The sequence below is a fragment of the Dysidea avara genome, chromosome 2 (genome assembly GCF_963678975.1).
Source record: "Dysidea avara chromosome 2, odDysAvar1.4, whole genome shotgun sequence".
NCBI classification, from domain to species: Eukaryota; Metazoa; Porifera; class Demospongiae; order Dictyoceratida; family Dysideidae; genus Dysidea; species Dysidea avara.
The window spans coordinates 16,000,920-16,019,637 of NC_089273.1; the positions used below are offsets into that span (position 1 = coordinate 16,000,920).

The 18,718-nt window shown below is 37.4% G+C and overlaps 1 protein-coding gene across 3 annotated transcripts in view; it reads right to left on the minus strand.

Annotated features, from left to right (window-relative positions):
- Nucleotides 1-18,718, minus strand: part of LOC136246699 (uncharacterized) — a 90,609-nt gene that overhangs the window by 51,358 nt on the left and 20,533 nt on the right. Inside the window, exons 1-3 of one of the 3 annotated variants that reach the window (XM_066038249.1) lie at nucleotides 16,861-16,969; nucleotides 15,105-15,356; nucleotides 3,252-3,312 (exon numbers count right to left, since the gene is read on the minus strand). In XM_066038249.1, coding sequence (XP_065894321.1) covers nucleotides 3,252-3,312; nucleotides 15,105-15,307 — 264 coding nt within the window. In that variant the 5' untranslated portion in view covers nucleotides 15,308-15,356; nucleotides 16,861-16,969. Of the gene's footprint in view, nucleotides 1-3,251; nucleotides 3,313-15,104; nucleotides 15,357-15,415; nucleotides 15,501-16,860; nucleotides 16,970-18,718 lie in introns of those variants that run through there. The other 2 variants (XM_066038248.1, XM_066038250.1) reach the window with 2 other exon arrangements.

Below are 18,718 nucleotides of genomic sequence, written 5' to 3' on the forward strand. Positions count from 1 at the left end.
GGTATGTAATGAGATTGCATGTTTCCTTACCGAAAAGTTATTAACACGGCTAGTTCTGGCCTCACCATTTAGCATTACGGTAAAACCCTAGGTATCATTTTAATCCCTTGTTACATCACAAGTAGAATGAATGACGTAAACTGCATAGTCATAGGATGGACACTATGAAAGTTACATAACTTTGTGCAAGGCATGCATATTATTAAGTTTAAATCCAGTTTTCTGGATTATGCAGGTTTAAGGGTTAAATATGTTGTATTGCAATTTCATCATTTTTACAAAATACTTGTACATACATTGCAACAAAAATTTTACAAGCCAACTGTGTATTTTTAAGAGTTGAGAATTTTCTCATTTACAGTATCTCATACACGATGGTAGTACAGTGGAACCTGTGTTACGGTCACCTGGATTAAGCGGTCACCTGGATTAAGCGGTCACCTCTGCTTAACGGCCATGGACACGAGGTCCCAAATATTTTCCCATACAAATGTATGCATTGTTGTCTGCATTAAGTGGTCACCTGTCTAACGCGAATAACGGCCAACCAAGAATTCGCATATGAATCACTGTATACATAACTTTCTCCTTCATATAGCGGTCGCTACCTTTTATGGTGGCTTGTTAAGCCAACTGTCTGGCACCACGGCACCATTTCAATTAATGCACAATTATCACACTTCCTGCCTTTCAATGAATACTATATAATCTATCAGGCTTCATTACTTAAATGTATTCAATAGCTTTAACCAACATTCATAACAAGCTCACCTTGTCCTTTCTGTACTAAAAATATTACTGTATTGCGGTTGGCGCGAGCCTCTTAATAATAATCACTCATTTATAACAGCCATAGCCACTAAAATGCTGCTGACCACCTTATACAGGTTTTCTCTATAACAGCCACCTGTATATAAAGGCCAGATATATTTGGTCCCAAGGTGACCATTATAGACAGGTTCCACTGTATATTATTATTCAAGATTGATAAGGAAGTGCTTTCCTGAAGAACCAATTCATGTGTCTGACCTCTCAAATACTGTATATACATACTACACTCCAAAGGCGTGAGCATACAGTATCCTGAGATTGCATTATATACTGCAAGATTAGCTGGATGAAATGAATATCATTACCTACCCATGATCCAACAGTCTACATGGACATGTACCACAAAGAGTATGAATACTAATAACATCTCACAAGATGACATCCCCTCACCATTATACACGTGAAAAAGTTAGCGATACAAACTGTATTCTTCACAAGCTGGCTATATACATACGGAATTGAACAAGCAAAGGAGACAGTGAGCACAAATTACTTAACTCACAATTCAAGAACACTCAAATCAAAGTGGCTGTATAGCACAAGCATTAAAGTACCAAATCCATACACACATGAAGAGGATCACATGTTAGTAAGTGGTGCCTTTAAGACGTTTCGTTCAATCTATACATACAGTACTGGGCTAGTCCTGTGTTTAAAGAGTTCTGCTCATCACTTTGATGTCCACAAAATGTGGTATAAAGACTATCAGCCAGTCAAATTAGCTAATAGTAATTCATTAAATCTTTTGGTTGATATGGAGCGCAGCTAGAACAAACAACATAAAGAGAACTATCTTCTCAACAGTTTCATAATTTTTTCCTTTCTAAGAAATTTTTTGGGGTTTAGAAAATCCGGACCTCGACCGGACCGGACCAGGTCAACTTCTTCAAGTAAGCCAATTTACACAATAGCTATAACATACACTCTTCACCTTGTAGCCACTCTGCCAAGAGCATAATTAGCTAGCTATGATGGCTCAGACTGCAACAGCGATCGTGCACGAAACTTCATCCACGATAAAACAACCTAACTAAGCTATTAAAATACTTTCTACTACATTTCACTACACAATCGCTACAAAGCTACAAGCTCTTTCTGTTGTACTCAACTGTTACACGCACTAGTGACCACCCGAATTTATTAGAATCGTGATATACAAAGTGAAAGGAACTAACAAACCTTCGAACTTATGTAAAGGAATAGTCATGGATGACTGGCTAAACTAAGAAAGGTAAGCTAGTGACCATGCAGGGTAGCTTTATACAGATTTCTGGAGTAGTAAGGTTTTGTTCTATTTAAAGCTTACCTTGACATGTAGCAAACACTTCATTACTCATTAGGGCTGAGCGATACTACCGTTTTAGCGATATATCGCGATATTTTGAAAGTATCGATATCGCGATATTTTGTTATTAACTATCGTGATACCATGCCTGTACATTATTGTCATTGAAAATCCATTTGTTATGCAGTACTAGGCTAAGAATCCTTGTAAATGATTAAGTCCACCCATCTGGTTTCCCCTGCAGAGAGGTGTGAACACCACAACATAACCTCAAAGCATGTGTTACAATAACTGTTACTGTAAACAAGGATGATAGTGGCTAGTTTGCTATCACCTATAAGGGCTTCCTACAGGAATGCTGAGTAATATGCTATGTGGCACCAACTATGATTGACTTGTTTGTAAGTATCGTGAACTATTCAGTATCGTGAATAGTGGCTATAGTATCGATCGTGATACTAAAATGGTAGTATCACTCAGCCCTATTCATCACTACCAAAATAAATTCAGACGTTTGCTGTTATCTTAGTTCCTTTCACTTTGAATATCACGATACTAATAAATTCGGGCGGTCACTAGTGTGTGTAACAGTTGAGTACAGCAGAAAGAGCTTGTAGCTTTGTAGCGATTGTGTAGTGAAATGTAGTAGAAAGTATTTTAATAGCTTAGTTAGGTTGTTTTATCATGGATGAAGTTTCGTGCGCAATCGCTGTTGCAGTCTGAGCCATCGTAGCTAGCTAATTATGTTCTTGGCAGAGTGGCTACAAGGTGAAGAGTGTATGATATAGGTAGCTATTGCGTGAATTGTATGTTACAGCTATTTTGTGAATTGGCTTACTTGAAGAAGTTGACCTAGTCCGGCCCGGTCCGGGTTTTCTAAACCCCGAAAATTTTCTTGCATTTTTCTTTCATTTTTTATGAGATAGACACTCTCCCTTTCAACTCAAAGGGATTCTTTTCTCACTCACTGGCTGTTTTTAGTTTTGGTCACATGACGGACAGACACACATACATTAGACAAGACAATATATATTGAAATAATACCTCACACTATGTTGTATACTAAAATGTATGGATACAATACATAATTCAGCATAACTCAGTATACCATAAACACCTTAATGTATGTACACACCTCATCACCTCCATCCCCAATTTCTTCATTACACTTGGGGCAATGAAATATCTTCCTATTTCTAAAAAAATAATGAATAAATTGATAATAACAATAATAGAACAATTGCACATCATATTTTTGACTTTTAGGATACAACAAATGGTCTAATGTATTTCGCGGACTGGACTCACGCACTGAGCTGGAAACAGCTTTTAAACAATAATCCAGACATTATCCATCTCTTGCAACACTGGAGACCCCACCATTGAGCTACAACTGCTGATACTGCTCTTCCTTACAAGTCAACAAACTAGCGCATGCACTAATTAATTAGAATGCACTTACGATACACGAGTTCTGGCAGTGATAAAGCGTGATAGAGGCTATTATTGTAGCGTAGATGTTTTCCTTTATTGTTTTGACACTAGTGCTAGGGTTGTAGAGATGAGCCAGTAACAATTCTTAGCAGGGTAGCTGTAGATGGCACCACCCGGCGAGGTGATGGGGCTATGCAAATAAACTGGCTCATCACTACAGCCCTAACACTAGTGCTATAAGTACTGGAGCAACAAAAGAAAAACATCTAAGCTACAACAATGGCCTCTATCACGTTTTATCACTGCTAGTATTCATGTATCGTAAGTGTATTCTAATTAATTAGTGCACGTGCTAGTTTGTTGACTTGTAAGGAAGAGCAGTATTAGCAGTTGTAGCTCGATAGTGGTGTCTCCAATGTTGCAAGAGATGGATAATGACTGGATTATTGTTTAAAAACTGTTTCCAGCTCAGTGCGTGAGTCTGGTCTGCGAGTCCAGTCCGTGAGTCCAGTCCGCGAAATACATTACGCCACAACAAACACCGTATATGTAGTAATATGTACACAATAAAAGTATTACTACTGTTATGACAAGTACATAAAAAATACTAGAGTAGGGACCATATACTGTAACATATCAATAAAAAGTACTGAAACAAGTTGGAGTAGTGTACGATATTAAATCACAGTAAAATAATAAGAAGTGTTATATCCCTACTGTGCATTTCCATTATGGTATCTTGAGCACAGTAGGGATATAACACTTCTTATTGTTTTACTGTGATTTAATATCGTGCACTACTCCAGCTTGTTTCAGTACTTTTTATCGATGTGCTATAGTCCCTACTCTAGTTGAAAATTCCAAATTTTTGTGCACTTATTTGTTAACTTTATTCTGAAATAAAATTATTATGACTGCGCATCAAACAAAAGAGATGGCGCCACGCACCAGTTACCAATTATTGTTTGAAAAGTGAATTGCCCCATCCATTATGCTATGTTCAACCCCATTACACAGCATTACAAATCAAGAACTGTTCAAAAAGCACCTCTTCAATCAAAGTAGCCACAATGAAAAATACGGATGATTTCTGTTACAAAGGGAAGCCATCACATGTTACCGCCAAATTGACACTTTTCGCTGACAAAGGAGGACACCGGTAAGTTCATGAAGAATGCATTGTATGTACTGCGGTATAGGCACATCTCGGGTTGAAGCAATATCAAACAGTGAAAATATCAAGCCTGTAGCTTTAGCTGTAATCGAGTTATGTTTGTCTCAAGGCAATAGTCAATCAGTCAGTCAGCCAGCCAACCAACTAACCAGTCAATAGAAATTTCGTTTAATAATTGTATTTCAAAAATTCCTTAGCAACTTGTTGAAAGCATCTCGGGTTGATCTGAAAGCTTGTTTAGGCTTAGTTTTACCTAACCAATACTGCCTCATCATCATCAGAGAAAATTGAGGCTGGTTTTGGGTATTTTTATTCATGGACCACGCCTACATCTTTGTGGTCCCTACCATACAGTACTATCATACTGTATGATATCTTGTAAACAATGATATGTACGGTAAGTAGAGCTCGGCGGTATTGAAATTTGAATACACAGTATTAGTAACAGGAAAATATTGTGGGGTATATATAGTCCAGTACAAGTAAGCATGTGTTGTAATGTGACAACCTCAAGAGTTTGTTTAGGGCGTGTCTGCTAAACCATTAACAAATTGGGTAATTAAACACCAAAGGCTGGGATAAAAGCAATCCTTTACTGGTACTGTATTCATCGGTATACCAGTATTTTGATATATCAATTATCAAACGCTGTCATGGTATGATGATCGGTTATCATAATTTATCACAATAAACGGTATTACCGATATATCGCAGAGCACTAATGCTAAGATTGGAGAATACAGTTTTATTGGTGATAACTTGTTCACAAGCACCCTGTCTAATAATGCAGTATTTTTTTGGTCATCTTCTTCAATGCAATTTAATAGATAGGTAGAGACAGACATACAGATAGATTTATAGATAGATGGACAAACGAACAGACAGACAGATAGGCACGTGCATACATGCACACATTTTTAAGGAGCCTTTAGGACCTGAAAAGTGTTCAATGTGCAGTGGTCTTGTTAGAGTATCCATAGACAGACAGACAACTAAAGTAATCAAAGCCTGCAACAAAGTAAATACGGTACACTAGCTAGGTCAAATCACAATACCAGAACCACCTGGTTGTACTGACATACACATACTACATGCAGACACATACAAATTCTTTTCAGAAATCATTTACAATTGTACACAACCACATTATTATTTAACAGAGGACTGGTTGTAATAATACAGAAAGCACATTTTAGATATCCACTTTCACATGTGTACAGCATGCACACAGCATATGTAACACTCAAGTACAACATTACACTGAACTATAGAAAATGAAATTGAACACAGTATAGTGTAAATGATGAATGTTGTATCCAATAACCTCAGGTTATTACTCACATCTTTGTTGATCTATATTTTCAACTTTGTGTCAATTCACACTTAAAAAAGTACACAGAAGATTCTGGAACTAGAGTAGGGGCCATAGCACATCGATAAAAAGTACTGAAACAAGTTGGAGTTGTGCATGATATTAAATCACAGTAAGTGTTTAGCACTGGTGAATTTACACATACCGCATCTGAAATGGTGCCGCGCCCCAGTTATATCAATTAGCGTCTGAAAAATGAAGTATCCATTACACTTTGTTGTTGGCTATGTTCAACCCGTTACACAGCAGTACAAATCAAGAACTGTTCGAAAAGTGCCTCTGCTAACACAATAAAACCACTATGAAGAATACGGACATTTCTGTTACGAAGGGAAGCCATCATGTGCTATTGCAAAATCAACACTTTTCGCTGTCAGCAAAGATGAATGGAACACAAAGAAGGACACTGGTAAGTCCATCAAGAATCCATTGTACATACTGCGGTATGTCAAAAGGCACCTCTCAGGCTGAAGTGACGTCGAACAGTGAAAAACTCAAGCCTGTAACCTTAGCCGTTATCGAGTTATGTCTTAGCTGTAGCCGTTATCAAGTTATGTTTGTCTGAAGGCATCAGTCAGTTACTCAGTCAGTAGAAAATTCCATTACATAATTTTTTTGTTAAAATTCCATAGCAACTTGTTGAAAGTATTTTGGGTCTATCTGAAAGCTTGTTTGGGCTTAGTTTTACCTAACCAATACTGCCTCATCATCGTCAGGGAAAATTAGGGAAAATTGCAGCTGATTTTTGGGTGATATTATTTCATGGACCACACCTACTTCTTTGTGGTCCTTACTATACTGTATGATGAAGCAATTCACTAGCCTAACAAGCTTTTGAATACCACCAACCACTATATGATAGCTAGCATCGTGGTTCCCATTACAATATACCTACCTCCATTGTTTCTGCAGTACAGTTACATTATGAAAGTATTTGACAGTACTGATAACTTGGTGACTATGCGTTATGCTGTGATACGATATGGAATATTATATTGGTATGGACTTTGTAAGGTGGTGGTCTTTGTAAAGAGCTGATAAGTTGTTTAATCCACTATTCTTCCACTGAGATGTTGGCGTAGCACTACATCAATTTGTGTCAAACAACTGTGGAATTCTTAGCAATGGTGTAATAAGACACAGATTTAGCATTAAGTATCTGTGCGTCATGTTCTGTAGAGTTTCTACACAGTAATAAACAAACAAATAAATTCTCAACCACATTCTAACAATCCTGACCGTCTCAGCAAAAACCTGACTTGTTCACACAACCTCTGAATTTTTTTTCATTTTCTCAGCATTATCTGCAGTGTCCAAGGAAAGGATCACCAAAGTTTCAGCCTTCTGTAGTGAGTAGTTTTGAAATTATAGCACAAGACAGTAGGAAGAGCAAGGTAATCGATTTGTACAGCGACTATACTACAGCCACTTACATTCGCAGCCATAACTTCCGTTTGGATTAGTCTACATTGCAATTTGGCTTAAAATGTTCACCATGGATCAGCACATCAACCAAGGTATAGTGTTTGCCCTGTAGTCACTTGTGCATATGGATATGAAGGCGGTTTAGTTGAAGAAATGAGGACGATCTTGTTTGTTTACCACATCATAAACAAACACATGTGACACACATACTGTTGGGGCTACAGAAACGAAACAAAAGATTTTTGAACTTTACATGAGCAGGCAAATAAGATGCTGTATAGTTTTAACTGATTTGAGTCTTCCTTCTCTGAGTAATGGCCCAATAAAAACTCATGTTTTCTTTGTGGCATGCGTAGTTTACTTTTTTTTTAAATTTAAATTTCATTTTTCTCAATACCCATGCTTATGCAACCAAGTCAGGTTTCTGCTGAGACAGTCACTTACTGTATTATTGTCACCCAACTGACATTATCGTCAACCAAACTATACAGTGTATATACACGCATAAACAAAATCAGAATAATGTTCAGCAGGTTTTTACTGTGCCTATAATTTTATCACAAATCTTACAACACAATTTCCACAAAAATATAATCTACTGACATTGTTATTTCATGTATTAGAGGAAAGGGAAAGCAGTAAATTCCAGTAATATATATTAGTTACCATGTTTATTGAGATATTTGCACTCTTGTCATAGAATAGCCCCTGACTGTCAAACATTGTAACAAAGGCGATACATTATAGTAGGAGGCATGGTTATTCTGTTCCAAGAACCACTCTGTTTCAATGACTATAACATCACTTCTGGTTACTATAACAAGCCTGGCTGTGATACCCACACACAAGATGTTGTGTAGTGTCCCAGTTGCTTGTTATTTCTTTTACAGCTATAGAATAAAATCTGTGGATGATTTTTTCTTATAGATTTTCTTTTTCACTGGACACCATGTGCACATGCACTCTTGAACAGCTTTGCTATGCTTTAAATTATTTTCATCACACAGTACAATAGTACTACAAAGGAATGGGCGTGGCCCATAAAATTACATCACTCAAAAACCAGCCTCAATTTTCCCAGACGACGATGAGGCAGTATTGGTTAGGTAAAACTAAGCCCCAAAAGTCTTCAGATCGACCCAAAACACTTTCAACAAGTTGCTACATAATTTTAAAATTGAACAGAATTTTCTTCTGACTGAGTAAGTAACTGACTGACTGACTGATGCCGTCAGACAAGCGTAACGCGATAACGGTTAAGGCTAAGGGCTTGATTTTTTCACTGTTCGATGTCGCTTTGGCCCGAGAGGTGGCTTTTGGCATACCGCAGTACGTACAATGCATTCTTCACGGACTTACCAGTGTCCTCCTTTGTGTCCCATTCATCTTTAGTGACAGCGAAAAGTGTCAATTCATGGTAGCACGTGATGGCTTCCCTTATGGAAATCGTCCATATTTTTCATAGTGGCTACTTTGATAGCAGAGGTGCTTTTTGAACATTTCTTAATTCGTACTGCTGTGTAACGGGTTGAACATAACCAACAACGAAGTGTAATGGATACTTCAAATTTAAGACGATAATTGATAAAACTGGGGCATGCGGCGCCATTTCAGATGCAGTATGCGTGGGTTCACCAGTCATATTAATTATTTACAAAAAAAGTTAACAAAAAAGTACACAAAAATTGAATTTTCAACTAGAGTAGGGACCATATACTGTAACATAGCAATAAAAAGTACTGAAACAAGTTGGAGTAGTGCACAATGTTAAATCACAGTAAAACAATAAGAAGTGTTATATCCCTACTGTGCTCAAGATACCTTAATGGAAATGTACAGTAGGGATATAGCACTTCTTATTGTTTTAATGTGATTTAACATTGTGCACTACTCCAACTTGTTTCAGTACTTTTTATTGATATATGTTACAGTATATGGTCCCTACTCTAGTTGAAACTATTTTTGTGTACTTGTGTTAAGATACTGTGGTATTGGTAAGATCTTATTTGGCTGTTAAACCATTGTAGTACTAACTGCAAATAAAAATTATAGCATCAAATACATCATAAATTTTTGCAAAGTGTGGACTTTCAATGGGATCGTCAAGACATCAAATGATTACGATAGTCAAATGTACGTAGTACAAATTTGAAGGAACTTAGAGAAATGTGAATGGTGTGTGACATATTTGATAGAGCAGGCGAGGCGCTGATTACAGCAAGACTACTGTGAAGGTCAGTCAGGATCACTTGAAAAATTTTAATACTCTAGATGTGATGTAAACAACAGTGTACATAACCTACAAAGTTGATCACTCACCACTGATGTGTTCATTAACCATAAAGTTTATTTTTGGGTAACCACTATTATTATTGTGTGGCCACATTAACAACAATAACTGGTTGCTGCACTAATTACTACACCAAAGTATATGAGATCAACAGCTAATCATAAATGATGTCAAAATACATTGGAGCCTATGCATACTTACTTCAGAAGGTTCTGGAACCACCCTATTAATTGATCCTTGTTGGATAGAGCTGTGACCTCTAATGAAGTTAATATGCCTGTTAATTATGACATCATTTGTGTGCAAGTTGTCTTGAGGCAGAGGTCACAATAATTGCATGATGTATGCTTAATGTAAATTTTGCCATAGGGTTGAGTTCTAGTAAACCGTGAAGATTAGTGTTGTATTTATAGTCAGAAATAGTAATTCAATAGTGAAGAAATCGTTTTATCTACTAAACCCCACTAAGCCCCAGCAATATTATGGTGAATTTTGTAATAGAGCATTATTTAGAATAAATTCTGATCTTAGTTTCAGGTACAGTATTTGTTCGCTGTATTCTTAGTTGTTAGTAGTAAATGCAATCGACTTTGGCGTCTACAATGATGCAACTAGCTGATACATTTAGTTTTTCATCTTGTAATTATCATTGAAATTCAATTAAATTACGCAAAATTGTACACGTTATGACATCATGTCCTACCCCCCTGGTCTTGAGGAGTTAAAACAGCTAAAATCAGAGCTCTTTTGTGAGGTAGGCACTTTGTGGTGACATTTTAAAATGATTTCTGGTCTTGTAGCTATTAGCAAGTGTTATATTGCTTCACCATCTAAGTAAACTGTGTAGCGTTGATAGTGGTGTTTCCCTTAATCCAACCATCAAGGCTTAAAAGTGTAATTGTTGTAATTGATGTTTTCTTTGTACTATTGTTCTGGTAGTGTTCCTTACTGTTCTAACCTCTGTCTTTTGTGCTTTCTAGATTGTGCACACAAATTATGTCATTTGTGAGCAACTATTTCTACTGCTACATATTAATGTCATGTTTCATGGTATGAACTACCAACATGGGACTCTTTTAAAGAGCAGTGTCAATAGTTTAAAAGGCTTCGTAGTAGCCTCCAACACAATCCAGTATGCCTGAGTTCCATGTGCAGAAAGAGAAGGCTAAAATACATTGTAGCCATTGGAAAACATGGTTTTGTGGTTAAAAGCAGGCATCCACAGAAGCCATAAACTTAATTGCATACCTTGGTTGCTTATTGAGAATGGACTATATCTCCTTGGACACAAAGCATAATCTAAATGTCTTTTGTGATTGCTAATGTTACAGGATAGTTACATGTAATAGTAATCCTGCAGTACAAATTGAGTATACAGGTGTCAACAAGTTTCCTTGTTCCCATTGTGTTACAATGGACATGACAAATGATCCATATGTATTAAATTACATACATAAACTCAGGTTGACCCCCACTGTCCACCACAATGAATCAATAAGGGAACATTGTGTGCGTGGGCAAGTCACATTTTCACTTTCACACTTCCAAGTCATACTGAAGGTTTACAAAACATTTTCATTGTAATGGATACTTAATGCCAAGAGGGGCAGGCTTCTGTTAATGCATAGGTCATAATAAATTATCATAATATTGTATGGGGGAGAGTGTCTAGCCTGTACAAACACACTGCTGCAAGTTCACTTTTGATGACATGCACATCTCTATTGATGACAAAGAACTGCTGATATGTAGGTCAAGTCTTGCTTCTAAGAGAAGCCTGAGGTGTTAAGGTTTGGTTAAAACACATACCATAAAAGGTTTTGTGATGCATATCAAACATACACATGTTTCTTAGCATGAGACAATTCAAACAGACAAACATCCTTTCTATTATCATGTATGGATAGTGTTTGTGTAGCAAAGAAAATTCCAGTAGGTGAAAATTACATCCCATTACCCACTAGTTTGTTATACAGAGGGAGGTCCTAAGTTCCAAGGGTGGAGCATGCACTTCAACTTGATTACAAATGTACTGTTAAGAATATGAGGCTAAATTGTACTCAGAGTTCATAGTGATAATTTAGTAATTAATATGAACATTTTCAGTGTACAAAAAGGTGAGTTGGTCAAGCCTGTGAAGCGACAAAATAAAGATGGGATGGACTAAAAGCATAATTAACAGTGGTAAAAACATTTGTAAACAGTTACAAATGCACATATTTGATGTAATTGTCTACTGAAAATCATGCAAAGTAAATTCTAAATAATGGTACATCTTTAAATTTTATTGTGGGTATATTTAAATGCAACATGAATTCTATAACAGTCCACAAAAATTCCCTGTGGTAATCTGGTTAAGGGTCAGTCTTTAAATTTCTTCATAACATCACTCTTGAAAATGGCTACCTCTATTTGGAAAGCACTGGGTCTAAGTGAACCCTTAAAATTTGTATCATTTCTCATAGACATAATTTTGATTGGATATTGTAGCAAACGGGTAGTGCTAAAAGCCGGAATGGAATGGAACGGAACGGAATCAATTAGGGCGCGCGCCAAGTAGAAAAATCATTTGAGACGGATTTTGCATCGTTTCCAACTGCCACACAGTGACTAGAATTGTGCTAGAGTTCATTTCCTTCTACTTATATGCAAGCTAGAAATCGCGCTCTCGAAGTCTCTATTTAATGCCCGCCACGTGGCATGTTGTGCTCTTACCAATCCATCAAATTCTGTTTAATCCTGATGTAGAATTGCTTCCTTATCATTGTAAAAGGTAAACCACTGTAGTATTTTCATGTTATAGTCGTGTCCAGCTCTTTAGTAACAGCGAGGATGGTTTTCTGAAGTCTGCCAGCATGGGCAATAATTTACGAGAGTTAACCACAGTGCATGTTAGTGGCTGTGAATCATATGCTTATAGTGCTTACAAAATAATAGTTTAGCAGGTTAAATGATAGTTTTTTCAGCGTAGGTAATTGCAAAACGCTTTCCTACAGTGGGTATTAAATAGAAACTTCGAGCGAGCGATTTCTAGCATGCCTACAAGCAGAAGAAAACTAACTTTAGCACAATTCTAGTCACTACGTAATGGTAAGAAACGGTGTACAATCTGATTCCGTTCCGGCTTTTAGCACTACCCGTAGCAAACACCCAAAAATTTTTAACCAGTCTAAAACATTCTAAAATTACACTATGCTTATATCAGCTCAATATCTTCTTCCCAGTTAATGAATCTTCATTTATCACCCAAATAAAAATACACCATTTTAGAAAAGTTTCTATAACTAGTAGCTGCACGTTTCAAAGGGTGTGAGGGTATGTGTGTGCATGTACCTACAAGCCATATAGTCTCATTTCCTGCAGTGTTGTACACCTAACTACTATACGACAGACACTTTTTTGTAATGGCTACTGGTCAACCTATGAATACCACATTGGATACAAACATTCTGAACCTCCCTGTAAAGAACACCTCCATACAAAGGACAAACAAGCACAATCTCCAAGTGTCCATTATTTATAGGTTCCATTATATGTCTAAAATGAATTAATGCAATTTGTTAGCAGTTACACACTTTCTGGCACTAGTAAAAAAAAGGTTCGTGTGTATATATTGTATGTTTCTAGTCAGCCATTTTCATGCATAACGCTTTACACTAATACAGCAAGTATAATTAAGATTTTGTAGAGCCAGTTGTAAAACCAGGTGTTTATGATTATGCCTTAACACCAATTAATCAATAGTACAAACACACAAACAAATCATGATACAAATTATGTACAGAATTGTCTCCCTTTTTCTTACAACAATTAGCCCCAAAGCAGCTCTTCATTTTCATGTACCAAAAGGATACGCCCCTTTTAACTCAGTTGTATACAGTCACTGGGCTGGATTGGTGAACTGACTACTACAGCCTGTTTACACTAGTCGCTCTGGTTGAGATCACTTCAGTTCGATCCAGATCAATTTTTTTGCACCGTTTATACTACGAAGGCCAAACCCATTCCAATCACCAAAAACTTAAACCAACAATCATAATTTTCATCGAAGTAGAGATTGTTGATAGAGTTAAAGGATTTGTGTGCTCTGTTATCGTAAGGTTAGTAGGCATGATGAAGTTTTCAGTGTTGGTGACAACCTCTCAATTTTATGGAGTTGGTTAACTGTTCATTCGCACATGTACCTGTTTGTTTTTGAGTCCTTTTGTTGTTCTTGAGACTGCCCTTCCGTATCATCACCTAAATACTTCGCTGTTGCTTCATTTTGTCTCTATCATTGTGCGGAGCTACTTTTCCTACCAGGTCTTTAGTTTACGTGTTAATTCTACTCATGTTACACAAAGATTTGAAACGGGTTTTTTTTAAATTCGCCACTGCCAGGTCGAAGCGAATAATAAAAATCAGCTTCCGCACAATTGCAGCTTATTTACTACTGCTTGACCATCCAAAATTTGACAGTCGTATCTTGAAAAACCGGCAACTAGTTCATTTTTGTATGAAGGCTTGTAATAATAGCGCGCAGCGATCTTGTTAAATGCTGTGATGATGTGTGCTTATGCAACATAATTATATTCATTTACAAATGACAGGAACTGGTGGTCAACCACAGTAATGATTATATTTAAGCCTCATAGCTAATGTGATTGCTTGCATAACACTGTTGAAACCTTATAAAAACTGTTCCGAGCCACCTTAAATTCGAAATTATTATTATTTTTTTTAAACATGGTACTGTAAGTCCCAGTGACCTTTTATCTCAGAGATGATGTGCTACATATATATTCCAGGCATGCAGTGTTTCTCAGTCATTAATTACCCCATAAGCTGTTCATAAGTCTCTCTACACAAGCCATGCACCACAATTAGATGTGTACGATAAACTACACCTGCTAATAACCACATGTTAACCAGTTTGGGTAGTTATTACACTACAGGAAAGGGAAGAACTCCCAATCAACTTTGATTATAACATCATAATTTGACAACTACATGTACAATTTCAGTAATGTTTTCAGTGGGCAGGAAAATTCTCCAAGAAATTTCGCCCATAATGCAATAACTGCACGTACGGCGGAAACAAGGATACTGAGGTTTTCACCAGCGTTCGAATCTGCGTGACGCCGTGCGTGAAAGTGTACCGGTTAGCGTGATGGTAAAAGGCTGAGTGTGCAACCACGCCAACTGCTACGCACTCACGCACGGCGTAACGCAAATTCGAACGCTGATGAAAACCTCAGTACAAAATACTAGTATGGAATCTGTACATTATACCAATACAAATGTCATCACTAACCTGCGTTTACTGTCAATGCAAGAACGGCACGATCGGCGTCCACAGCATGATAGCTGAGATGGTTGTCTCAAGAGAAGGCGACAGATGAAACATCGGTAAGCTTCAACCTCTGCCGGGCTCAACGACTCCGGACTTTTCCTTAGAAATATCTTAGTTAGATTGGCGTCAATTCCAATTTGAGCGGTAGACTCCTGACTAGCCATTTATCGCCGGTGTAGTAGGCCTAGAAGCTTTCACTATCGCGTTCGTGTTCTACACAAAAGAAAAGCGCAAATTAACACTAAAGAATATAATTAACTTCTACCACATACACTTATAACAATAGCCAGTTAACTAGATAAAACACAACGACAAACAGATAGCTATCTGGGTAGTGGTCAGAATTCGTAAACAGAGTGCGCTTACCAGGTTATACCGTAGCTTCGACGAAGAAAATTAACGAACTAGTTAATTCGTCAAACGTCAATAAAAAAGCGCCTTAAAGTACAGTACGTGTTTAGATTTGTGATTGTTGGTCAACATTTAATTCGTCAATGCTCAGAATGCTGATGAGTGTGAAAGACCTTAATGTACTGCGCAAAAAAAAAAAATCCTAATGCAGTAATGTACTGCTAGTCTCGTGCCCAGACCGCTTCTTTTCTTTTTGTGTTGGGGCGGAGAAAAAAAAGGGTCTGGTGGATCTCTAATACATTTTTTGTGCAGCCGGATCAACAACTTTTGGGGATCGTTGATTAGTGGTGATGAATAGCAAAGGCTTGTTAACGAAGCAACAATAGGAAACACGGCGCGCGTACCCAAGGATGCAGCCTTGCCAACAAACGCGCGCCGTATTTCCTATTGTTGCTTCGTTAACAAGCCTTTGCTATTCATCACCACTAATCAACGATCCCCAAAAGTTGTAGATCCGGCTGCACAAAAAATGTATTGGAGACCCACCAGATCCTTTTTTCTCCGCCCCCACACAAAAAGAAAAAAAGCGGTCTGGGCACGAGACTAATGTACTGCGTAATGGCATAAGGAATCTCCAGACTGTGGTTTTAAACTACGAGATTTATAGTACAAACCACCGAAAATTTCTCGCGAAACAACCTTATTTTTCTTAACCCTTCAAGAAAAATTCCAACGCTGGGTGTTCCAGCGAGATGGTTTTTCGTATAATATACGGGTTAGTATCCGGCTTCTCGGAAGCCCCACCCTAACACGTGCGTAGAGAATAAAAATAGGCGTATCGTATTGTTCAACTATTCAAAGCTTTTGCATTCGATCAGTCTTCTATATCCTTACTGTTTAACATTGTCAACTAAATTATATAGTTAGCCAAAGCAGTGATCCCGCATAACGACCCTCATAAAGGGCATGTTACAGGAACATGGCTCAGCACAACCACATCATGCATAGAGCAATCATGTCTCATGTCTCGACCTTTACCAGAGACAGGATCCTTCCAACGCGCAGCTAGCTACTACATTACATAGCTGCAAGGTGACGAGGTTCAATCAACCAACTCGCCAGATATACAGCAGATACTCATTTTTCAATATATAAAATATTCCATGTTAAGCAACGATTTATCCTTCAAAAAAATAGATTAAAGCTATTACGGCTTTAATACACTATTACGGTTATGATTCCCAATCCTATCATTCCACACTCCGATCTATTCATATTGATCAAAAGGGGGGCGTGGCAAGTCTTAGCTAGCTTACCGCCAACCACTTTTAACTTACTAGTTCCAAACGACCTAATGCACACATACCTCCCAGTTAGTCAGTCACTCCCTGCTGCAATCTTTGCTGCAAGAATGATTACAGTAAGAAACCACCCAACTAATCTACTCAAAGACAGTGGGGCGTGGCACAACAAATTCGCTCATCTCACCAAAAACTCCAGTGAGACAGTCCATTGCATACCAGAATATAGATATACATCAACAAAAGAAACATATTTTTGCAGCCAAAGTAAAGGCACTACACACTGAATGTGATTTAGGACACCAGTGACATGATTGATTATTTTACTTAAACACAAATAGCCAAATACAGTACAAGTTTCCTTTAGTAATTTATTCAATCACATTTGTAGCTATCCAATAGATTGCAACGTTAACAAAATACCAACTGCTAATTTACAAGAAATTACCTTGAAACATACAAAATATGGCTCTTCAAGTAGGGTAGCACCCAATATAGCTCGACAAAAAAAAAATCATATACAAAAAAAATTTTATATACGTAAATACATCTATGTACGTATGCATGTGACCATGCATGCTGTCCATCAACTACTAATATTGATCTGGCCTACTCCAAGGGTCACTTGGAGTCTGGCGGCCTTGTTTGATTGCTGGTATTTCCAGCTGTCCAGCACTTTAACACCTAGTGCTGGGGGTGGTGGCAAGGGCAGTCCATCCAGCCCGGGAAAAAAATGCATGCTTTTCATATCTTTAATTAACCATAAAGGCTTGACAATTCAATAAACAAAACATGTTGATCGACAAACTTTAGGGGAAAATCAGAAACTGAAAAAGCAACTTCTATTATTGCAAGACAGCATTTGCTGACCAGTTACTTTCTTATGAATACAATTTGTAACCAAGATTTACACATTAACCAACAATACAATCATGTCACATGATAAGGTGGTAGTTGCACACATGACAGTGTTTTGAGCTGTGCACACAGTAACTAGACTGGACCTGGACAGCCTCAAACCTGCAGCCATCCAATTTATGCTCCTGTAGTCTACCAGTCTGTGCACCTGGCAGACTTCTACAAGTCTTTTGAGTGAAAATCAAGATCAAGGGATACTATTATCCCAGTGCCATCATTAAGATACTTTAGCAACATATTCTAATTAATTCATTCATATGGCCAAGTATAGATCATGGCCACTAAACATTAACCAAAATATACCCAGTCTACTCATAACACAGCTGGTTTAAAGTTTTGATCCTGCATACTGAATGATTGACAACCCAGTGATAAGTTAGTTGTCACCCAGCACGATACTTTGATCCTCCCCGCACTGAAATATAAACAGTAGTATTGATACATTGTCAAGTCATGAAGGAATTGAGCAATTCTAAAAATAGAAAAGAAAACAACTAAGCACCTATTTTTTTTCATGAACATTCATCGCGATCACACGATACTGTAACTCACAAGCAATAAATATAACATAGTGTAACTGCAGTATGAAAACAACATTATTTTATTAATTACATTTACTGAAGCTCAGAAAGAATTTACCAACTGCATTTATTATCCAACAGTACGGTAGTATACTGTTTAGTAGTGTTTGCCTCCAAAGTGACGCACACCACTTATAAAACCCATCATAAAAATATCATATGCGACAAAAAGTCACCTTTACTAAGTAAGTAGTCTGTTCAACATCAAATATAGAACTAAAAACAAGAAAATGCTTACAGGCAGCTGAATATAGAATAAAATATCATTAAAGAACTGTATTTTGGTCTTCTTACCTCGCTGATCAGTTACCAGGCTAGAGGCCAAAAAGAGCAGCACACGGCCAACATTTTACGGCACAATAACAAACTCACGAGTTGAATGTACCTTTTTTGGGGTTCCAATGAATATCTGCCTTTTGCGCTT